This window comes from Apteryx mantelli, chromosome 13, assembly GCF_036417845.1.
Source record: "Apteryx mantelli isolate bAptMan1 chromosome 13, bAptMan1.hap1, whole genome shotgun sequence".
Lineage (NCBI taxonomy): Eukaryota > Metazoa > Chordata > Aves > Apterygiformes > Apterygidae > Apteryx > Apteryx mantelli.
This window is the reverse complement of record NC_089990.1, coordinates 5,967,417-5,994,532: the sequence shown is the minus strand read 5'-3', so window position 1 is coordinate 5,994,532 and position 27,116 is coordinate 5,967,417. Positions and strand designations below refer to the sequence as shown.

Here is a 27,116-nt window from a genome sequence, read left to right as displayed (position 1 = left end):
TGCTTCGGTGTCTGTTGTCAGAGAGCAGCTGACGTGCTGTGTCGGCTTTGATTTCCGTTCCTGGCACTTGCAGCTTTATTCCTGCCTTTGCAAAGACTAAAAGATGCTCCGGTGTGCCCAACGCCGTGCGGCTGCTCGCTGCCGCCTCGGTGCGCGGGGCGGCTTTACCCTTCCCGGGAGCATGCGCCTGCTCCGTCTGTCTACAGATGCTGTCCCCGACGGACCAGATTTTCCAAATCTGGGGCCAGCGGCAGCTCTCGGGCGGAGGGGAGTAGCCGCTGCAGCGGTACCCAGCTGCTTTTGCTCACGGCGTTCATCCCTGGCCCAGGAGAGCGGCCGAGCGGGGAGGGCTGCTCCGTCCCCCGTGCTCGTGGGACGTCCCGGGGGGCTGCAGTGCCGGGGGCTGCCACCGTCCGATGGGTCTCCCCGGGCCAGGTTGCTCTGGCGTCAGCAGGAAAGCCGAGATCTTTGCGCAGAGCCGGTTCCGGAGAGCGGAGGGCGTGCTTCGGTCTGCTTCCTTGGAAGAGGCCCTTAAGCAAGGGCTGAAACGCAGCCAAAAAAGCCCTGCCTGCATTTCCAGAGAACAAATATCACCTAGTGGGTCAGGAAGTTATCTTGGAGGTTTGGCTGATGTTTTTCCTTCTAGTTTGCTTCCCTAAATGCTTTTAGTGGCAGTGTTGTACGACTGAAGACAGCAGAGGTGGTCAGGCACCATGGGCAGAGGTAGGTCTGGTGTGGTCTGGAGTCCCCAAGGTGTGGGCATCCCTCATGTCCCACCTTTAACCACAAACCCTTCCACCAAAATCAGTCCTCACATGGGTAAAGTCAGGCATAGGCTTAAGGACCCATCTGAATTGGGCCGGACACTTAATGCTGTTAGCAGATGCTAAATAGGTCTTTCTTAGTGACCTTAATTTATTAAATCAGTCAGCGATATTCTATGAAAAGTCGTGCTGGAAAAGGGAGCAGAGCAAGCTGTGAGTTTCCAATTTCTGCTGGATCAGGCCCCTGGAGATCTGTGTGATCTGGTGCACTGGAGGCAGTGCTGTTGCAGTGACTCATAAACAGATGTGCCCAATTTACATTGCAGCTTAATACCTTTGTTTAAAAAAAAAAAAGTTTTTTCAAGACAAATGTGTTAAAGCAGATGTTTCCAGTAAAACAAATACTTGTGTGATTTACAAACAACTTCCCACCGCCAGAGCTCATTAGGAAATGTGGAGAAAAGAAAAATAGTTCTGTGTACCAGCAAAAGAGCAAAATCCCAAAATAAGCACATAGCAAGGAATATTTCTACATGTTGAGTGAACCCAATGCACGGATTGGGAAGTAAGTGGTCTGAGAATGATGACAAACCCCAAACGTTTATGTACGCTGACGAGCACAGATGTCTCTCTAAAAATGATTAGCCAGCTCCTGGTGTGTAGGAGGATGCAGGGCAACCAGGACCACTGTGTGGGATGGCCCAGAGGCTCCTAAGTCACTTCTGTCCTATTGAAACATCTTACAGCCCCCTCCCCTGCCCCAAATTTGAAATGTCCCCACATTTTCCAGAATTTCTTAGTTCTCTTCCCAGGGGGTCAGCCCCTTGACGATCTGGTAGCATCGCCTGTGTCTGTCCATGTCAAACAGATCTGCGGACGCATTGAAAGCCGGGGGGCTCTGCAGGGTGCAACCCGTGTCACGTATGATCCCACGTGCCGGCGGTCTGGGCGGCTTTCCCGGGCTGCCGCTGCGGGATGCTGTCCCGGGGCAGCGCTGGCGGAGCCACTGGGGATGCCTCCCTGGGGCTGGAAGGGTCCGGAGCAAAGCCTCGGGCACCTGCCTTTGCAGGGCACTTGCTGGGACACGTCGGAGGAATTAAAAGCATTTCAGGAAGAGCATTTCTCTGCCGCAGAGCAGATTTTAGCGCTCCGGGGTGCCGTTCCCAGCTCTCCCGTCGGGTCTCACGCTTCCCCCCGCAAAATGAGGTCTGCAAGACTCGCTACCGGCTGCTCCCATCGCCGAGATGAGGCGGCTGCGGGAGTGACGTGCGGGACAACCCGGCTGCGGGACGCCGGGTTTCCCGCGGGAAGCCGGGCCGGAGGGAGGGTTTGGCAGCTGGGAGACCCGGGTGAAAACCCCCGCAAAACTGCCACTAATTGTTTAGCAACTTCAAGTTGTGCTGCAAAATTTAAGTAAACTGGGTAAAATTGTGCATATTCCCACAGCTTAAGTACAGCCAGACAGATTTTTTTCCCCGATATCTGTAACGCTTTTTCTCATTGTCTCCATCGCTGCTGTGGGTGTTAAGCAGAAAGGAGAAGAGCGCAGATTGCAGGTACGTTGCGTTCCAGCACAATCAGCTGTCATTATTTAACGACAAGGCTTTTAACCAAGTCTTTAAAATTACCTCCTCGCTCATAAGCTGTCAGGTGTAAAGCTAAACATGGCACAGAATCGTGCTGTCGCGCGCCGGCCCGACGCCGTCACGCACGCTCGCGCTGCGTGTGCCCTGCAAACGTTTTACAACACTCGCCACCTAACATTAACAGAAATAAATTAGTGTTTTGCAAGTGTAAATGTTTTATTCCGTATGAGTCAGGCAGGATATTTTGAAGGGAAAGAAATATAAATAGAATGAAATTCTTAAGCAAGATTATTGATATGACAAGACTAAAGAGCTTGGGGTTCTGTGAAAAGTGCCTCTTTTCATCCCTCTAATAAGTCCATTACTTGCACTCGGGAATATTTTAAGGTCCTTTTCATGCTGAATCTGGAGTTGAGCATGCTTTGCATTTCAAGCTTTGTCTATGAATCAGTAGAAGCCAAAGTTATTTCTGCTTTAAAATAACAGGAGCACGGAACAGCTAATCTCTTTTCATTCTGAGTCCTTACATTATTTTACTGGACAGAGTTTGTGTTGGCTACAAAACAGGGCATTCACAAAATCTATGAGAAGGAATTTAGACTAAGAATGAAGCCTAGATTGCAGTATGCATAAAGACTCCTTCTCCTCAGGCCATTAAGAAATTCCAAATCTGAGCTATTTTGAACAGTGACATTAAATTAGCCTTGCTAATTTCAGTAATTCAAGCTGATAGCTGAGTTTACAAATCTACCAGATGAGGCCTTCCCATAATTACAATCTCAATGTGCTTTTCAGCTAAGGTGAGTTGGCACCAAAAAAATAAAAATAAATAAAAGGGAGAAAAATGCTCTTTCTGTTCTGGCTTTTGAGATGAATATCTCCAAAGAACAGTTAAATGGCTGTATTGCGCCAATAAGACGTCCTCCGTCCTGGGCTGGTAAGTCCATTTTTCCTCTAATGTGTAAGTAGAAGAGCAGAAAAGAGACTAGTTTTTTCACTGCCTTATTTCTTCTGTTGTGTCTGTTTTTCAGAGCAGCACTGCTGGTGCTTGTAGTTCAGTTTTAAATTGTTTATTTTGGGGTAATAATTTCTACTGGGGAAAGAAAGAGTCTGATTGTTTTAGCCTCTTTTGAGGAGGGGGAAATATTTGGTGGGTAAATTCAGGTTAGAGGCGGTGGAGCGACAGTACCCAGCGGCGGCCCCCCCTTTCTCCTCTGGAGAAGAAGGTGATTTCCAGGCTGTGATGCAGCTAGACGTTCCCAGTGTGATGGAAAGGTCTGGAGGATATGTTTTCAAAGCCATAAGGCGCAAAAACATGAAACAAATACAGATTGAGTGCATTATTTAAAAGGGTGTTAATTTTATTAGAACTGAGCTGAGCTGATGTAAGGGCGAATGTAAGTATTCACATCAGTACTTAACTCTGGCTGCAATGTTCATAAAACGTCCTCTTGATCAAGCTGGAAGTGTTTTGATCCTTATTCTATGAGCATCGCTCAAAGTGACCTAACGCTAGCTCAAAACAGATGTCTACAGCTGCAGAAGTCCTTGAAGAATAACGAGTCAGGAACCTGAATCTATGTTCTGTGGGGACTGCTAATATTACAACCTTTTTTTGGTTCCAAATAAGAATGAAAATACAAAAACTCTCATGAAATAAAAATTCCCAGAAGACAATTGATCTGCAACCTTTGACTATGGACACTTGGATCAAAATACTAACGGAAATGCCAGTTTTAGTGGATCAAAATAATAATAGCGTTGGCACTAGGTGTTTTGGTATCGTTGGCACAAACGTTTTTGGGCTTTCTCCAGTTGGTAACATTGTCACCATTGGCACAGCCCTGTGAAACATCTCGGTTTTTGTGAGACCCCCCTGATTTAATAGGATGTTTTTCTCTTGGGCACCCGCAGGGCTGGGAGCGCTGGCGGGGTGAAAGTCCTGCTGCAGCTCCTCCAGCTCCCAAACCCCAAGCAGTGCCGGCACGTTGCCTCGAAGCCTGTTTCTGCCTGGAAAAGAGAAAAAGCATGCAGGAGGCTGGCGGGCATCTCTGTCACCTCCGCTCCGTGATGCGGGGGGATTGCCAAAAAATCCAGATGTTTCACTCTGAACACTCCGGAAAATGCAGCAGGTAATGCCCCAAAATGGTGCTTTGGGCAGAATTGGGTAGAAACAGCCCATTCTGCCCGGTCTGTTGGGGTCTATAGGGAGTTGCGATGAGGCGGCCCTTGTGAAGGGCTGCTTGTGTGCCTGCGGACCGCTGGGTCAACGGGAGAGCAGCGGCGAGGTTAAATCTGTGCTCTTTCCGAGGGCCAAAGGGAGCCGCCGCGGTTCCGCAGCCCGGCTGCGCTGCCCTGGCTGCGGAGAGCGGGGCGGCGGGGGGCTTGGCGGCGCACGAGCCCGGCTCTTTCTCCTTTTTTGGGAGGGTAGGAGAGGAGGAAAGCTGAAATGCACTTCTTGATTTCAGGGAACCTTTATCTTTAATCTCCGTAATCCGTTTTATAGAGGATTTTGTGTTTTAAAAGGGATTTGCAAACTGGATTACGTAGACTTTTTATTTTGATTTTCCACCGCGATTGTGACATTCCTGAGCCTGAGCCACGGATGCTAAAAATAGCACGAAGAGGGAGGCGTTCCTCGACGCGGACCTTGGGCTCCGCTGGTGTTGTCACCTCCCGGTGTCACAGCCGAGCCCCTGGGGTGTCACCTCCCCGCGCGCTGTGCAGAGTGATGCATCTGCTGCGCTGGCCGAGCGCTCCTGCCGGAGCCGTGCAGCCCCATCCCGCGGGACCCACCACTGCCACACTTGCGTGCCGAAGCTCCTTCCTCCTCGAGGTGCTTGGGGATCTCCAGGTTGGTGTCTCTGAGCTCTGCAGTGGCCCCGACCACCGGTGTCTGGTGGAGCCCTGTCTGCTCCTTGGAAAGAGCATATAATGAGCTGGATCTGGTACGAGCATCATGTTCCACCACGGTGTCCTGGCGCAGGGCTGGGATGACTCCGGGTTTCTGAGCAGAGCTGCCACCGCCGCTTGGCTCTGGCTTTCGGCTCCGTCGTGCTTCGGGACCTGGGTTTGAGCTCTGTCCTTTCAGGAGGCAGAGAGCAAGAATTAGCGCTGGTTTTGCGTCAGATGTCGCCCACGTCCAGCAAGCAGCTGGCTTTAATTTGGTCTGTCTTTCGCGGCAGCCTGGCAAAAGGCAGTGCAAAGCAAGGTGCTGGCTTTGAAGCTCGGCACGTGTTCCTGGGGCGTCTTCCAGCACGCCTGGGAGGGGGACGGGACCTGGAGCCCACAAAAAGTTGCCCAGCCCTTCTTTTCTACATAAAATGGGAAAGTCGGGTAGGGTGATGTTTCCCAGGGCCTCCTGCATTACCCGTTTTTATAGGCTGAAGTCACTTTAATGTTTCTTTAATATAGGGCCAGTTTTTTATTTTATTTTATTTTTTTAGCAGCTTAACGCAATTAAAAAAGCTGGACAGTGCTGTAGCCCTGCGGCTCCCTTCTCTTGGCGGTGCTCCCACCTCAGTGCCCTGCAGATGTCCCCAGGCCGTCCGGGCTCCCCGGGCGCGGACAGGAGGCAGCATCCTTCCATCCGCTCAGGCAGTTCAAGAGCACAAAACCTGGGATTTCTTCAGGAGCGGAGGCAGGCTCAACAGTTGAGCAGATGTTTGCGTATCGCTACCTGCCGACTGTACCTGTGGGACCCAAGAATTTGGGTCGTGACCTGAAATCTTACTCCGAATATCTTCCTTGGCATCGTGAATTCCAGGCTCGTGGAGTCGCTGTCAGTTTGATGGATCCCCCGGGTTAGGAGCGCTGCTCGGACACTTTGTTTACACGTGTGTTCAAACAGCTTAGCTGCAAAATGCCAGCCAACTTTGATTTTCCTTTTCCTTACAAGCATAAGGGAATGATGGATGTCCAGGGATTTTTGATTGAACGTACACAAAGTCCCGGCTCCTTTCTGAATGAAGAGGCATGCTACTGGAGTGCTAATGCCCAGAACCCAAATCTCTGTGGCCTGGGCCTGGCTCAAGTCTGGTTTCCGCTCATAACAAGTCACAAAGAAAATTGTCAGATGTTCCTGGGTCCGTAACACTGCCGTGAGTTTTCTGATCAAGCATTGAGAAATATCCTTCTGCCTTGAGGGCTGCTTTTAGCGGATGGCATCTGGAATCCAGCGGCCATTCGCATTCCTCGTAGGATTGTGTCTTGGCAGGTCTTCCTAGTGAGTGAATGTCCTAAATGTGACATTCGGAGCTTGGAGAGGCTAATGCCAGCAGGTAGAGAACAAGAGCTGCCTCTCCTGGCCATGCTGCAGCAAAGAAAGAGCTTTTGCTACGCATAGCAGTAGCAGTTGAAAAATTAATGTGTTGTACTTTTCCCTTTCCTGCAGTGCATATGGAAAGGATGGAAAGGCTTTGACTGCTTGAGGACCAAATCAATCCCATGGTAGAAGAGGAAAGGGCTCTATCTGGCTCCCTGGTTAGACCATTCATTTCCGTGCCAGTAGCATCCGGAGGAACAAAAATGAGGGAGAGAACTTCAGCTTGGTGTGATCATGCTGGTTTCAGTGTCATTAGAGGAAATTTGAAGCATCTCATTTTGCTCTGCTGTCACTGGGACCATTACTTCCCAAAATCAACACTGCCCTGAGGTGACACAGAGAGATCAGGATGGACCACTCCGTGGGCTCACACCATGAAGGTCTGCACAGAGACCAGAGGGCCCGTGCAGGGAGATATGTGGTCTGGGGTGCTGGCACCTTCTTCTGAAGTGAAGTCCAGCTTCTGGCAATGGGGGATCTGGAAGGAAATTGCTCAGCCTATATTCCTGCTTCAGAAATCATTTCCCTTCCATTCATTCTCTTCTGTTTCCAGTCTTTCCTTTCTTGTCGTCCTTCTTGACTCCTGCATTTGCAGATGCTTTTGGCTTTCCATTTTTAGCTCGCTGTTGTTCAATTCTTCTCTCCCAGTTCCTTTAGGTAACAGCTCTTTTTCTGAACCATACAGCTGCGTATCAGATCAGGGCATGCTGCTCTGTCATCAAAATACAAGGACTCTGGTGCTTCCAATTAATAATGCTAATGAGACTTGTTAATTTTTAATAGATTACATGAACACCTTTTGCTAAACATGTTTTTGTGACTCTGCTCTGCAAGCAGAGTTCAGAAACTCTTTCACTTGTTGCCAAAGGAAAAATGATTAATGCAATTGCAGATGCCAGATTCTCTTTGGGGTAAGTCTAGAGAACAGTGAGGAGCAAAGAGGAATTAATGAGTACTTTCTTTAAAATTAACCATAGGCCAAAGTCACAAATGATAGCCCTTCCTCCCCCCAGCCTCGGGACAAGGTGGGGTGGAGATGTAGTCATCTGAAATGGGCTTATGGCCCAGCCCCTCTGCCCGTGCCACGGGAGGTGTTGGGCTTTTGGGGGTGTTTTGTCCCTTTCCTCCATCAAAGGCATGAAGACATCCATGGCCCAGACTCCTGTGGTAGTTGCGATGGTGGGGACCTGGACGCGCGTACCTGCGCTGTACACCTGGGGCTCCTTGCAGAGCTCGTCGCTGATGGCCCTGCATACCCACAGCGGCACGAGGATCGCTCTCCTTGGTCAAGGCGGAGTGGGAGCTCCCTCACCTCTCCACGCTGGATGACTTGTGCTCTTGCCTGACTCAGCTCCAAAGCTTCCTTCCCCCATGACCTGGAGCCACAAAAATTGCCCTGGTTACTGCCCTCCTAAAAACCACCTGCCATCCTGAGGGAGCTTGACCCAAATCAGTACTGGTTTTGCGGTGGTGTCTGCGTTCCTTGGGTCACTTGTAAGGGCACATTCTGGCGAGTGGCAGGCTGCAGTGCATGTTGCTCATGGATAGGTCGAGCCAGGGAAGGTCCTGGTTTGCAAATCAATGATTCCCAAACCGATTCCCTTGGGTTTCGTCCCAGGAAGTTGGTTTTACTGCTCACAGCTAAGCCAAGCCAGACTCCCTTAGCCATGTTGCTGATGACAGAGGCATGGTGTTGAGCCGGATTTTTCATTTTTTTCCAAATCCAAGTTGCCAAGAGCCACACCTCCTAAATTGCTGCGGAGGAGGTGGAAGAGCACAGGCACAATACCACGCACATGCTGTGCATCCAGCTAGGTGATCTCAGCCACCGTGCCAACCCAAGCACCACAGCCAGCCCTGGCTCACGCTTTAATTACGCACCGTCGCGTTCACACCTACAGCTGGGGTGTTACAGCGCCTTACGCAAGGAGACGACTGGTGAACCTGTTGGTGCTCCAGGATTTTAGCAGTAATAAACCCAGAGGGCAAAACCTCCCTGGTAAAATAAAACCATACTTAGCTAGGTGTTTAGAAGAGTCCAAGGTGTTTTGGAGACGCAGAGAGCTGAGAATCCAGGCTTTCTGCGCAATTGTGGCTGCGTGCACTGTGTAATGCTGTGGATGTGTTCAGATGTTTGATTTTTAGATGCAGAGTATATTTGTAGAAAGAGCTGTTTGCATTAGAAAGCTGGGTAATTGGAGGTTGCCCTGAGCTAAGCTTTTGGTGTTCAAACAGGAATAGCGTGCGATGAAACTGTAGCGTTTTTCTAGATTTCAGGTGACAACACCTGTGCTATTGAAGTGCTCGGTGCTGTAGAGGCAGGGCGAGCGGGAAGCCAGGGTCAGGCAGTCTGATCTGCAATATTGCAGGCTCTTACATCTCACCTTATAATGAGCTCAGTAACTTGGGCTTCACTTGAACACCTCTCCCTTTGAGGAATCCGGTCTCGCTTTGGAGACATCCAGAGTCTGCTGCGTCCCTCCGCAGTTTGTTCCACAGGCTGGTTAGGCTTGCTGTTTAATGCACCCTGGAGATTGTAATTCTCATCTGTAATAGTAGCACGTGCTCTCCTTGACCAGTCCTGAAGGACACGCACAAAGCAATGTTCACAACTGACCATGAGAGCTGCAGGAGCTTGAAAAGCTGGCCTGCTTGTCTCTGATATCTCTGCTCAGTGTGTTTTGTGCTTATTGAAAACACATGGTCACGATCCATTCCCTGGTCCCTTTGCACCACAGAGTGTCCGTCATCTGCAAACAAGAGCCACCACTGTGTCCCCGCAAGTGCTTTGGCCCACTTGGCAGCCTCGTTTCATGAACACGCTGCAGTAGGCAGGACGGATTTGCCAGGCGGGGGGATCCCCTTTGCCACTACCGCCACTGCGTGGGGCAGCAGCACAGCTATCAAGTGACTCCGTAGGGCAGTTTTTGAGCATGGACATCAATTATGGGTATGTTACTATATTAGGTCCATGGCTGAAGCCATCTGCTGGGGCAAGCTTGGCAACCAGGCGGCCCAGATGCCTGGCTGCGAGATGACATTCCCTGGCTCCGGGCGCCCGGCAGCAGCCCTCCGTTCCCGGCTGTGCTAGCAGACCTGCCCGTGCACCCGAGCCAGCCTGCTGTAGCCATGCGCTGTCCTCTTGGATGTCATTTGCCACAGAGGCATTTGCTACCAGTTATTTGCTTCAGACGCGGTTGCCCTTTTAGGGGTAAAAAAGGGTGTTTCACTAGGCATCAGTGTATTTTGTGCAGGAATGTGCGTGCCTGCTGTAACGCTCCCTGCATGCCAGTACTTATCCTCCTGGCTTTTTTCTGTGCCAGCTGCAATGGAAGTTATTATGCCAACTCGAAAACAATCTCCTCGCTGTTTAGCTGACTTTTGTAGATGTGTCCAAAGCTAGTGCACTTCAGGAAGAAGAGCATTTTAATCATTTGTGCCCAGTAAGCTTGCACGGAGATGGTACACCTAATTCTAGCAGGAATCCAGGGGAGCAAGGCACCGCTGTGGGAAGCGCGTTTCAGAGTTTGCAGCAGTCTGGGAGTGTCGTGCAAGCAGAAGCAGGAAAGACCACTGAGGCTTTTGCTGTTCGAGGAGCAGAAAGCGCAGCAGCGTTGCATTCCCGGGGCTTTCGTTGCACAAGACGCTTCCAGGAGACGGTTTGGGTTTGGCTGGAGCCCTTTCGCCAGCTGTGCAAGGATTCTAGGAAACGGCACAGCACACCCTGCTTGCACGCGCAGAGCCAGCTCATGACCGACTATTATTTTAAGGGGATTATCTAATCCACGGCGCAGAGGACACGGAGGGCCAAAACGAGTGAAGACTGAATACGTAATTAGTGCAGATTGTTGGTAATACCCTCCGGACCCTTAACTGATTATAAACAGAAACACATTTTTCGAGTTTTCTCCAGAAATGCCTTCGCAGGCCAAAGGGCCGCTTTGTAGCAGAAAACCGTTGCAAATTGGAGTGTGTAATCAGGGCTGGGGCAGTGGGGACCTTCAGAGCAGAAGATAAGCTAGCTGGAAAGCAGGGCTGCGAGGGTGGCGGGGACGGCGTGCGTGGCAGTTCAGCTGCTTTTACCCTAACAGCCCTCTCCTGCTAGCGCTTTTTCTCTCCCCAGCAGCTCTGGGGGCTTGAAATATTTCACTCTCCTGGGATGTGGCGGGGAGCTTCTGTGCTAATTGGGGAGCTTAATGCAAACTGGCCAGCTGAGTGAAGCCCACTCAGGAAATACCTGGTTAGGAGCATTTGTTAATCTGGATTCCTGGATTTTGAAATATGCTTATTACTGCTATTTGTTTTTCATGTTGTTATTGCCTAGACTTTGTTATCTGCTGACCCTCTGCTCAGTTAGAGGTGAATACCTTTTTTTTTAACATACATTTTTATACATATATATACACACACACACACACACACACACACAAAATCATTAGAAGTTTAGTGAAATGGATTTGCCACAGATACGGACCCATTATTAATGCAAAATAAAAGACATATGGCTAAATCCATCAGCCTCGAACTACGGCTGGGCACAAATAAACGCGGAGAAGGAAATACTGCAAGGAGCATTTAAAAGAAATGCCACACCCAAACCCAAACCTTCTAAAGCTGTTAAACAAAGCTAGGAAATTATCTCGCAAATCTCTGATGACAGCAGGGTTTCTAGTTCCTTCTTTGAAGTTTGGTCAAAAAGAATGAGGAAAGCAGAGTTCCCACTTGCGTGAAATTCCATGATTTCAAAATTTGCCTTTCCTCAGATTCAGGTGAAATCTAAGAATTTGAAAATTTCCCGTGTAAAAAAATTAAATGTTTGAAATTATCATTTTGGTACACTTTGGGAGAACATTTCTGGCATAATTCAAGTTGCGTTTCAAACTGTGTGGAAACCCTGATCTCATAAACTGTAAAGTTTCAGAATGAAACGTTAAATGGAAGAGTCAAAACCCTTTGTGCTCTTAAGGACTTTGTTGGAAGCACTCGTTTCACATCTTTTCTAAACTGAATGCAATTGTTCTTGCTTGGCGCCTGTGGATTTTTTTTGGTTTTCCCAAAATGACATGCTCTAACAGAAAAATATTCCCCACAAGCTTTGCCACCTTGCTGCTCCCACCTTGGGAGGTGAGTGAGGATAAGGCTCTTATGTTTTAGGAGTCTTTGGAGTATATGGACACACCTTCCAAACCCCAAAATGGCAGGCAGAGTACGTCCTTTCTTGAGGATTTTGCTGTCCTGATAGGATGATGTACCAGCCGTGGAGTCTTGTGATCAATTTATAAGAAGACTGAAATAATCTTCTGTAATTTTATTAAATCACTCACTCGTTCTGCAGAAATGAGCTTGGGAAAATAAGATGGTGCAGCCAGGCAGCTCCAAAACTGCTGTCCTCTTCCCCCGCCTCGCTGGGACAGGTCCTGGAGAAGTGAGACCCCTTCTTCTGCAGGGTGAGGATGGCTTCTGGCTCCGGATCCTTTCCAGGACGGTGACTGTTCTGCCCAGTGGTGTGAGCAGCTCTGGAGGGCAATGGCATATTTGCACCAAATACCATTTAGTATGTGTATGTTGTATTTATATCAATTATCATATTGAGAGGAAAAGAGAGAGCTGTGGAGGTGAGGAATTGTCAGCATCTATGGGAGTCAGGATAAGTTGGAGAATGCTTCCCAGGAGGATCTGGCTTGCACCTGGCCCTTTGCATATATGGATGTGTGCTCGCTTTCAGTCATTTGTGACCCTCTTTGATGGCCTGGGCTGACTCACTTGTCATGCTAACATCTTTATGCTTTTGTTTTGCAGCGTTTGGGTATTTTGATGAAGAAATACTGCCTCAGTGTTTGCCTTGGCAGTGATGTTCACTGGATTGATGTGGTGTTTTTAGCTGGAGTGTTTATTCAGCCTCTTGGATTCTTTCTCAAGGGTGGGGTAGGATGATCCAAGCCCATGAGTATGCTGGAGATCCACAAGGGCTTGTGAAGGGCTTGAGCCAGGGTCTTTTCTGCTAGAAACCAGCTCCCTTGACTTCCAAAGGCCAAGCTCTGGTGATGAGAGGGACTGGCTTAACTGATTCCCCTCCAGGAGAGGAACCTGGACCCCAGAAGGAGACAGCAGCAACACAAGGTGGGGAGCAAGTCCCCCTTTGCCTTGAATCAAGCACAAATGCACCATCTAGGTCCAGATACTCTGCCGGTACAAACATCCCAGGTGGATCCAGCTAATGGCAGGGCAGTCAGTAGCATCTTAAAACATCCTTTGCTTTTTGTTCTCAGTCCTGAGAATTGCTATGTTTTTGCCCTTCCACACTACCTATCTGGGCTTGGCTGATATTCCTCCCTGTCCCGGGGAGCCCAGGGTGCCTCTGACTTACTGGTCAGCAGGTCCTTTGCAACCACTGATGGGGCTGTCGCAAGGTTCTTCCCTGTTAATATCATGCTCCACTGAAGTGTTAACTCTGGTAGGTCAAAGCTTTTATACTGGACATTTTCTTGGACTGGAGCTTCCATGTGCTTTGTCTGCAACTCCCTGTATTGCAACACCGATATGCCAGGGGTGCACAATCCTTCCACATTCCTCGCTCCCCAGCGCTTTGGTGGTGTGGACAGGGAATGGGATGAGTGTGTTGAAAGCGCTATAATGAACATATTTTGCACACACTTATGTAAGGCTCCAGTAGCGCAGAGATCTTCAGTTCCTCAAACCAGGAGGTATTTGGTGAGCAAGGCCTTGTGCTGGTTCTGGATCCAGGGGGAACATCTGTGCTTGCCTGGATTTCTTCACTCCTGCACACATCCCTGCAGTGTGTGGGGAGCAGACATGCTTTGCTTTGCTAAACACCCGCTTTTAGCTTAGCCTAGCTGGTTTTCTTTGGGAGTAGCTCTTCAGTAAGCCACTTCCCCTTATCTCTCTTAGTTTCCTCTTGGGGCACCTTATAGTTGTGATTTTTTGGTCTTTCCAAGCATAGGGTTTGTTGTAGGGTACTGGGAGGTGCTCTGAGACCAGGGCTGGGCAGAGGGTTGACAAAGTGTTTTCTAGGCTCTTCTGGCTTATTCTTCTATGCCATGGTTGCTATCAACTTCAGGGAACTGCACTCAGGGACCAAGTAAGTCTCTTCCAGTCCTAACGCCTGTTATGCAGATTTTGTGCACTGGTGGTTTGCTCAGAGATGGGTCTCGTACGTGGGAGCATCTTTGTTTTCTATGGTGTTTTTTTTCTACAGTGCTTTTCTAACCACCTTTCTCCTTCTGCTTTCAGAACTGGCGTATGACCTGGATATCGATGATGCCTCTGCAAACAAGCAGCTTCTGAATCAGCAAAGCAAAGACGGTGCTGCGGTTCCCAGCAGCAACCCTGGCAGCCCGGCCCTGCGCCCAGGCCCTGCCGCTGCCGTTGCCCTGGCCGTGCTGCAGATGCTGGGCCACGGGCTGTGACTAGCGCCTGCAGCAGATGTGCTCATCGATCAGTGTCTTTCCATGCCTTTTTTTTAATGAGGAAAACATTCTGAACCTCTCTTGAAATATATGCACACTTCCAAAGACAGGGCAGATGACTTGGGTTGTTTTTATAAAATAATATGGTATCTTCACACAAAAAAAAAAGAAGTGTTTGTTCATGGTAAACCAGTAAATACATAACAGTGCTTTTTAAAGATAATCCTGTTTCATATAAGAAGATTGATATTGAATTGTGTTCCTAGCAGATTTTGAAGACTGAGGTCTCCATCACTGTTAAGTTGAAGTGCATATTTCATCTTGAGCTGTTTGAACATGCATGGGGTAAAGAACACCTACGATTTATTAAATACTCTCAGCAAATATCAGGCCCCTGTTCCTAGTTGACTTAATACAGATTCTGTCTGTAGTTCAAGTGTTTTTTTACTTACTCCAAATTCGAGACTCACCCCTAGGAATCTGGCCAGGCACATAATGTGGAAGGCGTGTGAAGATAGGAGAGAGAAGGTTGAACGTACGGCATGAGACGAGATGCTGCAGAAGAGGACGTGCCATTGGCAGGGCTCGCCAGGTGTCAGGTACTCGCGGGTGCCAGTGTGGCCCCGCCGCAGCCAGCCCGAACCACCTCCTGGATCCTGTGGGTGCCAGGTCCACCCTCCTGCCGCCCTGAGCCCATGGCCAAGGGATCCCACGCCCAACACCAGCGTGTTCCAGTTCCCGGGTAGGCAGGAGACGGGAGGACCCAGCGCAAGAGCCAGGGCAGAAGATGCAAAGTGAGATGTCTGCTGAGCTTGCTGCTGTTGGAGCTTGGCCATCTCTTCTCTCTCTCTCCGGGCTCAGCCTAGGATCCGGGATGACTGCAGGATAAAGGCTGCACCAGCAGCTACTGCTGCTGCCGGAGCAGATTGTTTTGGGACATGCTGTCTCGGATGCCTTAACTCCAAGGCTGGACATGGGATCGGCACGACTCCGAAGAGCTGTGCTGGCAGCGGTGGTCACCTTGGGCTGGCTGTGCTCCCACCGCGGCAATGCACACCTGCAGCAGGGTAGCTTGCAGGCTGCATCACCCCTTGCTACCCAGCCAGGTCCTGCAAAGCCCACTGGCCGCGGATGGCCAGGTTCCCCCCCAGCCTCCGTGGCGGCGGTGCTGGGGACCTGGCAGCTTGCACAGCATCCTGATACATCGGCAGATGAGACTCTTGTTCAAGTGGTTTTTGCATGTTTCTTTGCTTAAAGTAATAAAGGTCCGTTGCTCTATGAAGGGTGCCCTGGAAGTCACCTGTGATCTGTGCCGTGCTGGACAGCCTGTGCAAGGCCACCCGTGCCCGGGTGCTCGGGGCACGGCGGAAAGGCTTGGGATAGAGTCTGATTAAATGCGTGGGCTGGGGCCAGAGAGTGCTTGCTTTGGTTCCTGGCCAAAATGGTCACATATTTCAGTTCAAGAAGCTGCCTTTACTCGGGTGATTATATCTGCAGTATCTTAAGCTGCAGTGTGTGTGTGTGTGTGTGTATACACTTGCACGCACGCACTCACACGCACGCACGTGCATGCTTTAAATGTTTTTGTGCTTAAGAACCTTTAAAAAGCTACTTTATATTCGGGAGAAAGTACATAAATCTGAACCACGCAATCAGACAGTTTGGAGAGCAGAAACTTGCCCAGTTCGTACTTTGAAGTGATGGGTCTGATCTCGCTGCCTCTCATTTGAAGCAGTGTGACTGTCTGCAGTGAGATGATTCACAAGCCGTGCCGCAGACAGAAGAGAAGGGGCTGTTCATCCGGCTCGTCTGTGTGCGGGGAAGTTAACTCCCAGTTAACTGCTGGGGATGGAAAGGAGCTGATCCGGGCTAAGCTCCCGTGTTACCTACTGATCAACAGTCGGAGAGATTGCCTTCAGGTGTTAGACCTCTCATGCTCAGTCTGTTTTGGGGTGAACATCTCGGGGGTGTTGAGCAGTGCTGGTGCCACCCCAATATTCACTTGACGGCAGCACAGAATTTGCTCGTCTGAGCAGTCGATCTTCCACATCCGTGCAAGCGAGACGCGCTCTGTGGACACTCGGTCCTGCGCAAGACGTGATGGCTTATTATCCTTGCCGTTTAATCCGCTTTTTCCATTCTGTCCTTCACCACTGAGCAACATTTGCTTTGTTTTGACCTTCTGTCAAGGGGAATATTTCATGTGTTAGTGAGTCAAATTACAGGCAACTCCGTCTCCCAGGATCGCTGCTCGCTAGGGAGCCCTCGAGTCGGCGGGTTCCTCTTCTGGCCGGGGTGACAGGATAGTTGTTGTTGGCAGAGGCGTTTCGTGACCCTCTTGCATTGGCACGGCTCTCCCCGCCGTTTCTGCTCCCGGCGCTGCAGCTGCGCCTGCCCCGAGCCTCGGCTCCACCAAAGGGAATATTTCATTTCACAGTCGCTTGAATTCCAGTCGCTTCTTCCCGTCTGATCGTTTCCTTTCATCCCTCCGGAGGTGGAAATGGGGCGTTCGGTCTGTTCGGAGAGTGTGTCTGCCCCATCACATAACTCTGGCACCAACGCGGGAGACGTGCTGGTCGTTATTACCTTGTCGGAAATATTTGGGATGCTGTTCTTCCTTCAGGTAAGCAGCAAGGCAGCGTGGTGCATGGCACCAGCTTTTCAGCAGTGAGCATCCGCTGTGGTTTCTCTCTCAGGAAGACAAAGCAGCCGGCGCCTTGCTGTATATTTTATAAAGCCTGCCTGGTTTCCCCACTCTGCATCGCTGCAACGCGGTGCTGATGCTTGTCAGCAGCAAAACCCTCCGCAGCGTGCTGAGCCTGTTCTCCCACTGCACGGACTCGCTGGTTAGCACGAGGCTTTGCTATGGTGAGAGATCACAAAACCCAGTCCTCGAGTCCCCTGTCTGCCGAGTTTCTAAAATAATGCGTTATAACTTGAGAAGAGCTGTTGAATTATGCCTTGCGGGGGACTGGTGCCTGTGCGTTTTAAATGGCATTTTGCAATAGCTTATAAGCTTCGTGCAGGATTTCCTTTGGTGGCCCCAGCCACCAGGGTGAAGTAAAGCAGTGGTTCGGTCGGGCAGCTGGGCATCGTTTCATTCTCGTGTTGGATGAAATAGGGAATAATTGTTCCCTGTTCATTTCTCTGCACCACCCCTGCTTTTTGTGACTTGTATTGCGGTGGGATGAGAGGTCTCTGTCAGGAGCCAAGACCATCGCCACCACATATGTGTGCACCTAGGGCTCTGCTCCTTGCTCCAGAGCTTGCACGTTTAACCACTAACGCACAGTCAGGATTGTTTTAATTCTTCTTTCCCTAAAATAAGAAGATCATGTCTTCGCCAGCTCCCAAGAACTACACTTACCCACAGCTTCTGCAAAAATCCCATTCAAGAAGGAAGCACCTGGGTTTTCTAAGTAATAAGTGGCTGTTTTTGGAGGCTCCGGGGACATTTTAGGGTTATGGTGCAGAGTCAGTGCCTCCTCCAGCACCGGGCACATGCACTGGCCAGTCCCTGAGAGCGGCAGTGAGTGCCGGAGCTCCCGGTGCAGGAGCTCGCTCAGTGCCCAGGCGCAGGAGACCCGCGTCGCGGGGACCCACGTGCTGTGGCCACCGGGGCTCCAGCCTCGGGGGGGACCGAGCCCTTAACCTCGGCAGCGCCTCTCCGGGCGGCTTTGCAAGCAGCCTTGAAAAGGTGGTGAACCCGGCACCTTTTCCTCGTGTCCGAGGGTAGTTAGGAGATTCAGACATGTGCTATGCATGTGTAATGTATTTATGTACTAATCATGCATCAAATTATAATTCAAAAGCAAAATATTTTTGTTGGATGAGAAATCCCAGTTCATTAATCAATTGACTAATCATTTAGTGCCTGGAATGTTATAATCTAACGCACTCAACAGCTGCTGGAAACAGCTGCTGCTTACGGCTCTGGCTTTTTTGAGAAGTGAAATCTAGAGTGTCTCGGTTTTGTTTTTCAGGAGGGTTTTTCAGAACTGCTCGTTCTTTGCTGCCGTTCCGGGCAGGGCTCGAGCGCTGCGGAGGGCTGACCCAGCGGGGCCGGGCGGGGGGATGCCGGGCTGCATCGGTGTCTCCCGATACTTCGTACGGTAAAAAAGTGCCGCTGGCGCAGAGCAGCCAGAAAGTGCCGGTAGTGTCTGTGAGCACGAGAGCCGCGGCCGTGCTCCTGGCGGCTAAAGCAAGGGGGATGCGTGGGATCACGTGCTGCCAAGTGCTTTGGTGCTGGCACCGTGACGGGTGCATGGAGGAAGGTGCTGCAAACCGGGAGGGCGATTCCCGGCGGCTCCCCGGCCGCTGAGGATGCCCGGTTGAGGCCGTGTCTCCGCTTACGGCTGTTTTAGGCAGGGGGAAGATGCCTGGGACCTTCCTCGGCAGCGATGCAGGAGGCTGGGACGCGGCAAGGCGATCCCCGGCACAGAGCTCCTCGCGGCAGGCCGGGAGCATCAGCTCTCCCGGGAACCGCTTCGGCTCCAAAAGGAGCGTCCCGCGGGAGGACCTGGCGTCGCTCCCGGAGCCCGGCGCTCGGCTGGACGGGCTCGAGTCTGCCCTGGCGTGCGAGGCGCAAACCTCCGGAGGGAAACAGCCCGTGCGGAGGGAGGGTGCCCCCAGCCCCGTGCTGGGCGTCCCGCTGCGGCTCCTGCGCGCGGGGCAGCTCGCTCGAGCGCGCGAAGCCCATTTATAAAGCCGTTGTAAGGCCCCTGCCAGCCACCGTGTGCTCCCTGCTAATTCTAGCTGCCTTCATCGGGGTTGTAATTTGTATTGGTTCTATTTCTTTCGCCCACCTAGGAGTATGCTCGCAGATAGGACTAGCTGCTCCCATTATTTTCCCACTGAAGCAGGATTAGCTTTTGCAAAAAAGTTGCCCTCATTTTTGGCTGTAGACCTGTGTCTTTTGGCCACTTGATACACAAAGCACTATAAAAACTCTGAAACTTATAGCTCTATCAAAAGCGCGTCTCTGCTGAATGTCTGCCGAGCGCCACGTTGAACGTGGAGACATCACGCTCCGACCTCTTTGGGCTGCTAGAAGCCGGTGCCGGGCTCGCCCAGCCTGCCCCTTGCTGCGGTGGATTGGGGTCATCCAAGGGGTGGTCACCGGCTGTCCCTTCCGTGGTGGGACCTGCTGGGGCGCGGACGGTTGCACGGTCAAAGGACACGTCCTAAAGGACGTCTCACCTAAGCAAAATCGTCTCAGGAACATCAGGTTTGGTTCCCGAACCCTTGGCTTCGCTGACGGCGGTTCTCCTGCCCTTCTCAGCTGCGCTGCAGCTTAATGATTGACAAACGCTGCTAAAGTTTTACCAGGTTATGAGTCATTAGCCCCAGAATCGGGCATCGGTTCCCAGAAACCCAGCGCTTTTTAACACCGGCAGCGACAGCTCCTTAGCTGCGGGTGACTCTGCCTGGCGTCACCAGAATTAAAAACCATCCTTGCGCTTTATCCGTCGTTTTAGCCCGCGATCCCAGGGCGTGTGCCGTGGCCGGGAGCGGCGGCTGCAGGGCTGCGCAGGGAAACAAAACCCCTCCCTGCCCGCGGGAGACTTTCCCGAAAGGATGAGGGGTGGCGCGAGGGTGCGAGGCTCGGCGCGAGGGGAGGCGGTGGGCTTTGGGCAGAGCAGGCAGCGGGCTCCAGCCTGCTGCGGGTTCGTGGGAGACCTTAGAAGTAAAAGCATAAAACAAAACAAAACAAAAAACACCCGACTAAATAAGCTTGTCGAAATGTTGCTGAAGGACATTCCCCGGAGATGAGGTAACTGAAATTTTGATATAGGCAGATGAAGCGGTCCTGGCATGTTTATACAGTCAGTGAATTTACGGCATGCAGCAAACAGAAAAGCAGTCGGTATTAATCAAATACGGTTTATTTTGTCAAACATTGTATCCCTGTGAAAATAAACATCTTCGTGTTGTTTTGCGGCGCGCGCGCTAGGATCTGAAGTGCACGGCCGTGCCTTCTGGGCTGCAAAGCGCCGTTTCCCATAGCCTTCGTTGCTCCGTTAATGACGCCGCACCGCAAGCGTCGTCGGCGGAAACACCCGTCGCCGCCTTGCAAACGCTCCCAGCGCCGGGGCTACAGCTGGAAAAGGCGTGAGGAAAAAATACATGGTGCTGTGGGGTTTTCCTCGGCGTTATTTCTGATACTCGTAGGTCAGAGGATGCAGACGGACTCGGCACATCCCCCAAGGGAAACCACTGCTGGATCTGAGTGGCATCGGGGCAGAGCCGCCCTGCAAGTTCAGCTCCCTGCAGGCCAGTCACCGAACCCCCCTGCACCCATCGCTGCAGCAGCCTGCATCCCTTCAGTGTCATGTTATACTGCCGTCCGCCGTGTTAGCAAACGGGAAAATAAACACCGGGCGGAGAGCGAGGCACGAGGCTGTTTAATTGCAGATGTGCGGGAGAGTGACATCTGTGTACATTCCACCGGGATGCGGATTACGGCGCTGACCTTTCCCGCGGCGCGAAGCCGGTTCGCTGGGGAGCGCCGGCATCTCGCGCCGGCGGGAGCTCTGCCGGGCGCTTCGTTGCCCCCGTTGTTTACGGTGAGCGCTGGACGATGCCTCTCGAAGCTGGACCTCGGCAGCTGACAGTGCTGCCTGCGAACTTGTCATCTGGACTTTATCTAGCGGAATTCCTCGTGCTGGGTGTATTTGTTCCCGTTTGCAGGGAAAACAATGTTTTCTGAAAAAAGAACCGACGGGGAGGGAGGGTGGTGGCGTAAATGACTCACGCCGCTGATCTGAAACCCGGAGAGCGACCCAGCGCTTGGTACAGGGTGCCAGACCCAGACGGGCGGCGTGAGTGACCGCTGTGGCCCGACAGCGGCTCCGCGATAACCGTCCCCCGAGCGCGGGAGCCGGCGCGGACGCTCAGCCCGGCCAGTGCCGCGGCAGGGCGTCCCGTTGGGCTAACGGGTTTGAGACCGGCCTGCTCCACGAGGCTGCCGGATGCATGCAGCCTCCCAGGACCACGTCGGAGAGGAGGGACGTTATTTCCAACCCACCAAGGTGCGGTGCTGTCTTGCGTCCTTGCAATCCTGCTGGCAGGGCCTTGCCTTGCTCCAAGTAAATATTTATTGTGCCAAATGCACGACCGGCCGGTTCTTCGCTGTTCTGCTCCCGGGGAGACTGATGCCCTTTTAAAAACAGGAGGGCAAGGAAAGATGAGCTCTCACGCAGGTGTCACCAGCCTCTGGAGGCATCACCTGCAAAGGACCTTCTCATCCCACCCACCTTGCCGTGTCCCAGAGAAAGACCAAGCTGAGCACTGAAACCAAGGTGGCCCGTAGAGCCCTTGAAGGTGTTCCCATCAGACGTTCCTTGTCCTGAGGGCCAGCATGGACCAGGCAGATGTTCTCTGACCGAGGCGCAAAGGTGCTAATTGGCCTGGGTAATTGCCAAGGGGTCAGGGCGAGTCCAAGGGTGGACACCGATTCGGTAATGAATGAGTGATGGCCGTGAGGGGGCTGCGCCGTACGTTTGGCCAGCAGCTCTTTCCTTAATTTCTGCTTCTTATCAAGTTACAGCACTGGAAGAATTACCCGGCTGACGCCAGCTTCTCTGTGCAAGGAGCATGCCCTTTGCATGTGGTTGAAGCCAGGTCGGAGCAGCCATGCAGGGGCCGTCTGGCCTGATAAACACAATCCTTCCGTTGTGTCCAGCCCGTCTGGGGAAGGCTCCTGCGATTCGTGTTATCGGTCAAAACGTCGGCACGGTTATTTCGCCCGCAGACCAGCCCCAGAGCTGCTCCTTGGATGCCAGGTCTCATGCATCTGCTTCCCTTCTTGCGCCACGCTTATCTCATGCCGGTCTCGGAGGCCGGTGTTGGCTGTGTTGTTTCAGGTGAGCTAATAACCCGGACCAGCGAGGCGTCAGGGTGCAGAGTCCCAGACCCCGGGATCATTGCCGAAGACACGTTTTGCTCCAGCGTCTCCTTGGCAGCGGGAGGCTGGGTGGCGCGGTGCATGGAGCAGTGCTGAGGATGGGCAGGATTACCTGGGAGTTTCTGGGAATTGCATGGTGGTTATGCAAGCGGGACCCTAGAAAAGTAGAAAAAAATTCTGGAAAAACAGAAACCTTCCCTTTTCAATCCTTCTTTTTTTTTTTCCTTTGGCTAACATTGCATCTGGGCAGAATTTTTCCTATCAGCCCCGCAAGGATGCCGCTAGACTTACCTCCATCCCCTCCGGGCGAGGCCTGGAGAGGGCGAGTCGTCCCGCGTGCCGGGGAGATCGCCGATGCCCTGCGGGGACTCGCCCTCGGCAGAAGCACCTGCAGCGCGATGCCGAACGTCAGGGCTGCGCTGGGAGCAGCACGAGCGGCATCCTTGGGATTCATTATTTTGGGCTATTGTTCTGGGTCCTAAGGGAGCCGTTAGAAAGAGGATAAAGCAAATTTGCCATTGCAATAGAAACAAGATGAGTTTTATTACATGAATCATTCTCTAAAGTCGACCATATGGGAGGAAGGAGTGGATTAATTTACATCTTCCTCGCAGTCGCTGTCTCGTGCAGCGATCTGCCACCGAGTGTGTTAGACGATCATAAAGCGAAGAGCCGCGTGCCTTCGGGATGCTTGACAAGTGCAGCCGATCGGAGCTTCGTTCCAGCAGCGGGAGGACTTTCCGCGCCTTCGCAAGGGCTCTGCCTTCTCGCAGCCGTGAGCGCCGTGGCAGAGTCAGCAGCGCGCGAGCCGGCCGGCCCGTCGCTGCTTCCCGCGGATCCGGCTGACGCTCGGCCCCAGCCTCGCGCGGCGCAAGCGCTGTGTCGGGAAGCCGGTTGGCGCTTTGCAGCGTGCCGTCGGACGCAGTGGGAGCCTTCCTGGGGCGCCTCTCCCTGGAGGTGGGAGCGCACCCCGGCAGCGAGCCGCTGGCGTCTCCTGCTCTGCCCTCCGAGCATCCCGGTGGCTCTCCCAGGCCATCCGGCTGCTCCGTCCCTCTGCCCTCCCCGGCTTTGCAGTGCCTCGTGCCTTTGCTCCATGCACCTTTCCTTTCCCTCCACGAGTTCGGGCCCAGCTGTTGCATTTCGGTAGCTGACGGCTCTGCAAATCGCCCGCTGCCTGCAGCTGCTCCTGGCCTGGGGGCCTGGTTGTTGGCACGGGAATTTTTGCAGGATTGTTCCGAGTGGGGAAGAACCAGCCGGCTCCCACGCGAGCTGGGTTGCTGGGGGGTCCCAGGCTTTCCCTGCTCTTTCGCCACCTGGAGATGCTCCTGCAGAGAGTGAGGGAGAGCCGAGGTCTGGGGTGGGAAACGGGGACCCCTTCACAACACCCCTTCGAAGGGCGCAGGGGAGGAAAGCCACGGCTTCAGCTCCGAACCCGCGCCACGAGCCGGCCCCCTTGGAGCCACCGCTGCAGGGCTGGACGGCGGTGGGAAAACTGTGATTCGCTTCCCACCTTTCCCATTGGGTTATTTTGGAGCAGGGGAAGGCAAACACCTCGCCGCAGCACTGAGCAGCTGGCGATTAAACCTCGTGGCCGTGCCCGCTCCGGGTCTCGTCCCCGGCAGGGCTGAGGCCACTTTTCCATGGGAACGCGGCGCTTCCGCAGGCTGCTCCGAGCGGTGCGCGCTGCAGGGCTGCTTGGAGGAGAGGAGCCCATCAGCGTAGCGCTCGCTTCCCGCCAGCAGCGGTGCCGAGGCAGAAGGACTGGCTGGGAAACCGGAGGGAGCGGCGCGGGCAGCGGCGTGCCGCAGCCTGCGGACGAACGTGCAGCAGCCGCGCATCGGCCGGCAGAAGAGTAAATACAGACGCGGGTTTTGCACCTTCTAAACGTCACACGTCTGCGGACTGCGCGTGGGGCTGCGGGATTTGCATGCTGCTTTGCTTAGCGCTATATGAGCTGCGCCGTGTTTACCGAAAGCGTCCTGCAGACACCAAATGTGCGACCGCAAAAAAAAGAAAGGGGGGGGGCGCAGAAGCAGAGGGAACCTGCTGCTGCCGGTTGCCCAGCCCCGGCGTCTGCGGCGGCGTTCGAGGGGAAGCTCTCGCCCGACCTCCCGCCGTCGCCGCATTGCGAGGCCGAAGGCTTTCGCTGCTGGCGGTTTATGTCGTCGGGAGGGGGGAGCCCCGGAGGGTCGAGCGCGGTTCGAGGGCGAGCAGGCGCGGGGGCAGCAGCAAAGCCCTGCTGGTCCTGCACCCCCGCCGAAAGCGCTGCGCAGCTCTGGCACTGCCCGCCCGAAACTTTCTTTTCCAGCATTTAAAACATGATCATTTCAGCCAGGATACACTTTATTACTACTATTATTATTATTATTTAGGAGACTGATTGATGCTACTGCATGATGGGCTGCCAGAAGCCACCTCTGACAGCTCTTTTTCACCAGCGCCTGGTTATCGTGATTTTGATCTACTAATCCAATTTCTAGGTGAATGATTCAAGGGCCTCATGTGCCTCTGCCCGCTGCCCGCCAGGTAAGTGGATTTCCCGAACCAACGCCGCTAAGATGGGCCTGGGAGAGGTTTTACCACCTACTTTACACCCCATTGCTTGACGTTTGGACTAAGGCGCCGCTGTTTGCTCCACGTCTCGTTCTGCCGGCGGCTCCGGATGAGGCAGCAGTGCAGACGCTCTCCAGGGCTGCGGGAGGCTCGGCGGCCAGACCAGGAGCTGTTTTGGGGGGGACCTCGCTCCTGCTCCTCTTTAAGCCCCCACCAGCCTTTCCGCTGCTGCTGGGGAACCCGGCGGGGGGAGAAGGGCTAGAAACGCCCTCGCCCTGCTTCTGCGCCGGCGGGCGCCGTTTCCAGGCGCGGGATCCCACAGGCAGCAATAGCTAAAAAGCTGAAGCTCTTGGTCCAAGCGGTGCAGGTTTGAAGGCGGCCGGCTGGGACAACCGCAGAGGGTTTCTTCTCCGCTGGCTCGCGGCACCCTCGGCACCCCGGCCCGGCACGCAGGCGCCGCTCGCCCCTGGGAGCGCTGGGCCCAGGGATCGACGCAGGCAGCGGCGCTTTGGGCCATTCTAAGTATCCGCAGTTAGCCAAAGTGTTAAATAAAAACTAATTTGCTGGCATTCCTGGGTGTCACTAGTGCTAACGCTTCTCCCCTTGTCGTTTTTCAGGGCGCGCTTTCTGATCAGCCCTTGCATGGGGGAACCGGCCCCGTGCAGACACCTACCGGCACCGATTTCCAGGCTAACAGAAATGTTCATTTAAATATATATTTTTTCACTGAGTCGCTTGCAAGCGTTGCCCTGCGTGAGCGAGGGCGAAGCCCGGCCGGGATGGGGGCCTGCTCCGGGCTTGGGCACCGGCCCGCCTGGCTCCTGCTCGGGTCTGGCACCTTCCGACAGCCCCAAAGCCGCCAATTAGCAGGAAGGTGGCACGATAACGAAGCGAGGCTGGTGCCGGCGGCAGCCGCCTGGAGCTGCGCGCGCTGGTCGCAGAGCGGCAGCCGTTGTGCCGGTGGGAGCGACGCCGGAGCAGGGGGTGCTGCCGCTGCCGGGCGGGGGGAAGTCGGCCGGTTTGCAAAGGCGGTGACTGAGGCAGGGGCAGGCGCCGACGCGGGAGCGCGGCCGGGGCTCTGGGACGTGTGCGCCCAACGCTTACGGGCGTTGGAAAATCCCGCCCGGAGGAGCCAGCGTCGCTGTAAACGTCCCGCTATCGGCAGCGTGGCAGCGCGGAAGCTGACGGATGAGTGCGGCTCCGAGGCGGCGCAGGCCTGCCTTAGAAGCCAAATCGCGTTTCAAAGAACTTTTAAGTTAAGAAATAATTAATCGGGAGTTGCATTCTCGCCGTGCGGTTTTGCATGTCTTGCATGTGAGTTTTCAGCTTTCCCACTGCAGCTGCGGGACCAAGGGGAACCAAAAAAACCCTTTTAAAGAGCTGAGACAACACTTTCAAGTGCTGGGCACTCAGGTGAGGTATTGTGAAACCTAAATTGCGAGAGCTCAGCGACGCTCTCAGGCCCGGGTCGCGGAAAAGGAGCGTGCGTGCAGGTACCCGATGCTGCGCTTTCTCGGCTTAAACAAAGATGTCGTGAGTCAGAATGAAATTTTCCACTGGGAACTTCTGCCTGGCTGTTAAGACTGAAGGTTGCTGCGTGGTTTTTCCCCTTGCTCTCTCGCTCGTCGCGGCCCGCTGCTGCCCTCCAGCTCGCGCGCAGCCCCTCGGGGCCGCGTACAGCCCCTCGCACCGCCGGGCCGGTCGCCCTCCGGCTGGGAGCCCGCGGCGTCCCCCGTGATTTACAGCAGGAAATGTCACCCCGCAGGGTAACAAATGGCTGGGTGGTTTTTTTTTCCCCTTTCCCCTCCCGATCAGCTACTGCAGCAAGATGACGTTCATTTTTTTCCTCCCCAATCTACGCCCGAACCGCAATATCGGTTAAAAATATCATCCGCGAGAAGAAAAGGCAAATAACCGAGCACATCAAAGCCGGCTGCCTGGGGCCGTTCTGCTGGGAGCAGGAACCGGGATAGGCACCGGGGCCATTATCCGGCTGATATCTAATGCCACCGCTTCAGCGCGTGAGAATGGGGCCTTTTTTTCCAGCAGCCGAGCGTACCGGCCTCGCCAGCCCTCCGCGCTGGAGCACAAAGGCCGGCATCCAGCGCGGCCCTCGCGCCGGCCCGCTGACACGCCGCTCTCGGGTTTCATTCCTGAAAATCTGGAACTCTACGCCGAGCAAATAACGTGATCTTTTCCCTTCATCTGGAAAGGATAGAAACAATCGCTGGCACTCGGAGCAGATCGCTCCGTCCCGTCCCGTCCCGTCCCCCCGCGCCGCCTCCCTCTCCGCTTTCCTCGCAGGCCCCGACTCGCTGCCCGCAAGTCACAACTCGCATGTTTTCATCTGCAAACTTTCAGCCGCGGGGGGTGCGGGGCGAGAGCGGAGGGGGACGGGAAGGACGACGGCGAGAAGGGCTGCCGGCAGCACCGCGCAGCCACGCGCGGCCGGGGGGCGGGATGGAGCGAGACGCCGCGCGCTCGCGGGCCGGGCCGGGGGGGTGGGATGCGCAGGGTGCCCATGCGTCGCGCGCTTGGCGCGGCTGCGATTTTTAG

At 53.6% G+C, this 27,116-nt stretch overlaps 1 protein-coding gene across 2 annotated transcripts in view; it reads left to right on the top strand.

Moving 5' to 3' along the window:
- Positions 1 to 15,379, top strand: part of GPC3 (glypican 3) — a 139,884-nt gene extending 124,505 nt beyond the window's left edge. Inside the window, exons 8-9 of one of the 2 annotated variants that reach the window (XR_010885524.1) lie at positions 13,926 to 14,446; positions 14,578 to 15,379. Coding sequence is in view for 1 of the 2 variants with exons in the window: in XM_067304119.1 (XP_067160220.1) it covers positions 13,926 to 14,101 (176 nt within the window). In the remaining variant the exon portion in view is untranslated. Of the gene's footprint in view, positions 1 to 13,925 lie in introns of both variants that reach the window. The other variant, XM_067304119.1, reaches the window with a different exon arrangement.
- Positions 15,380 to 27,116: the final 11,737 nt, after the last annotated feature.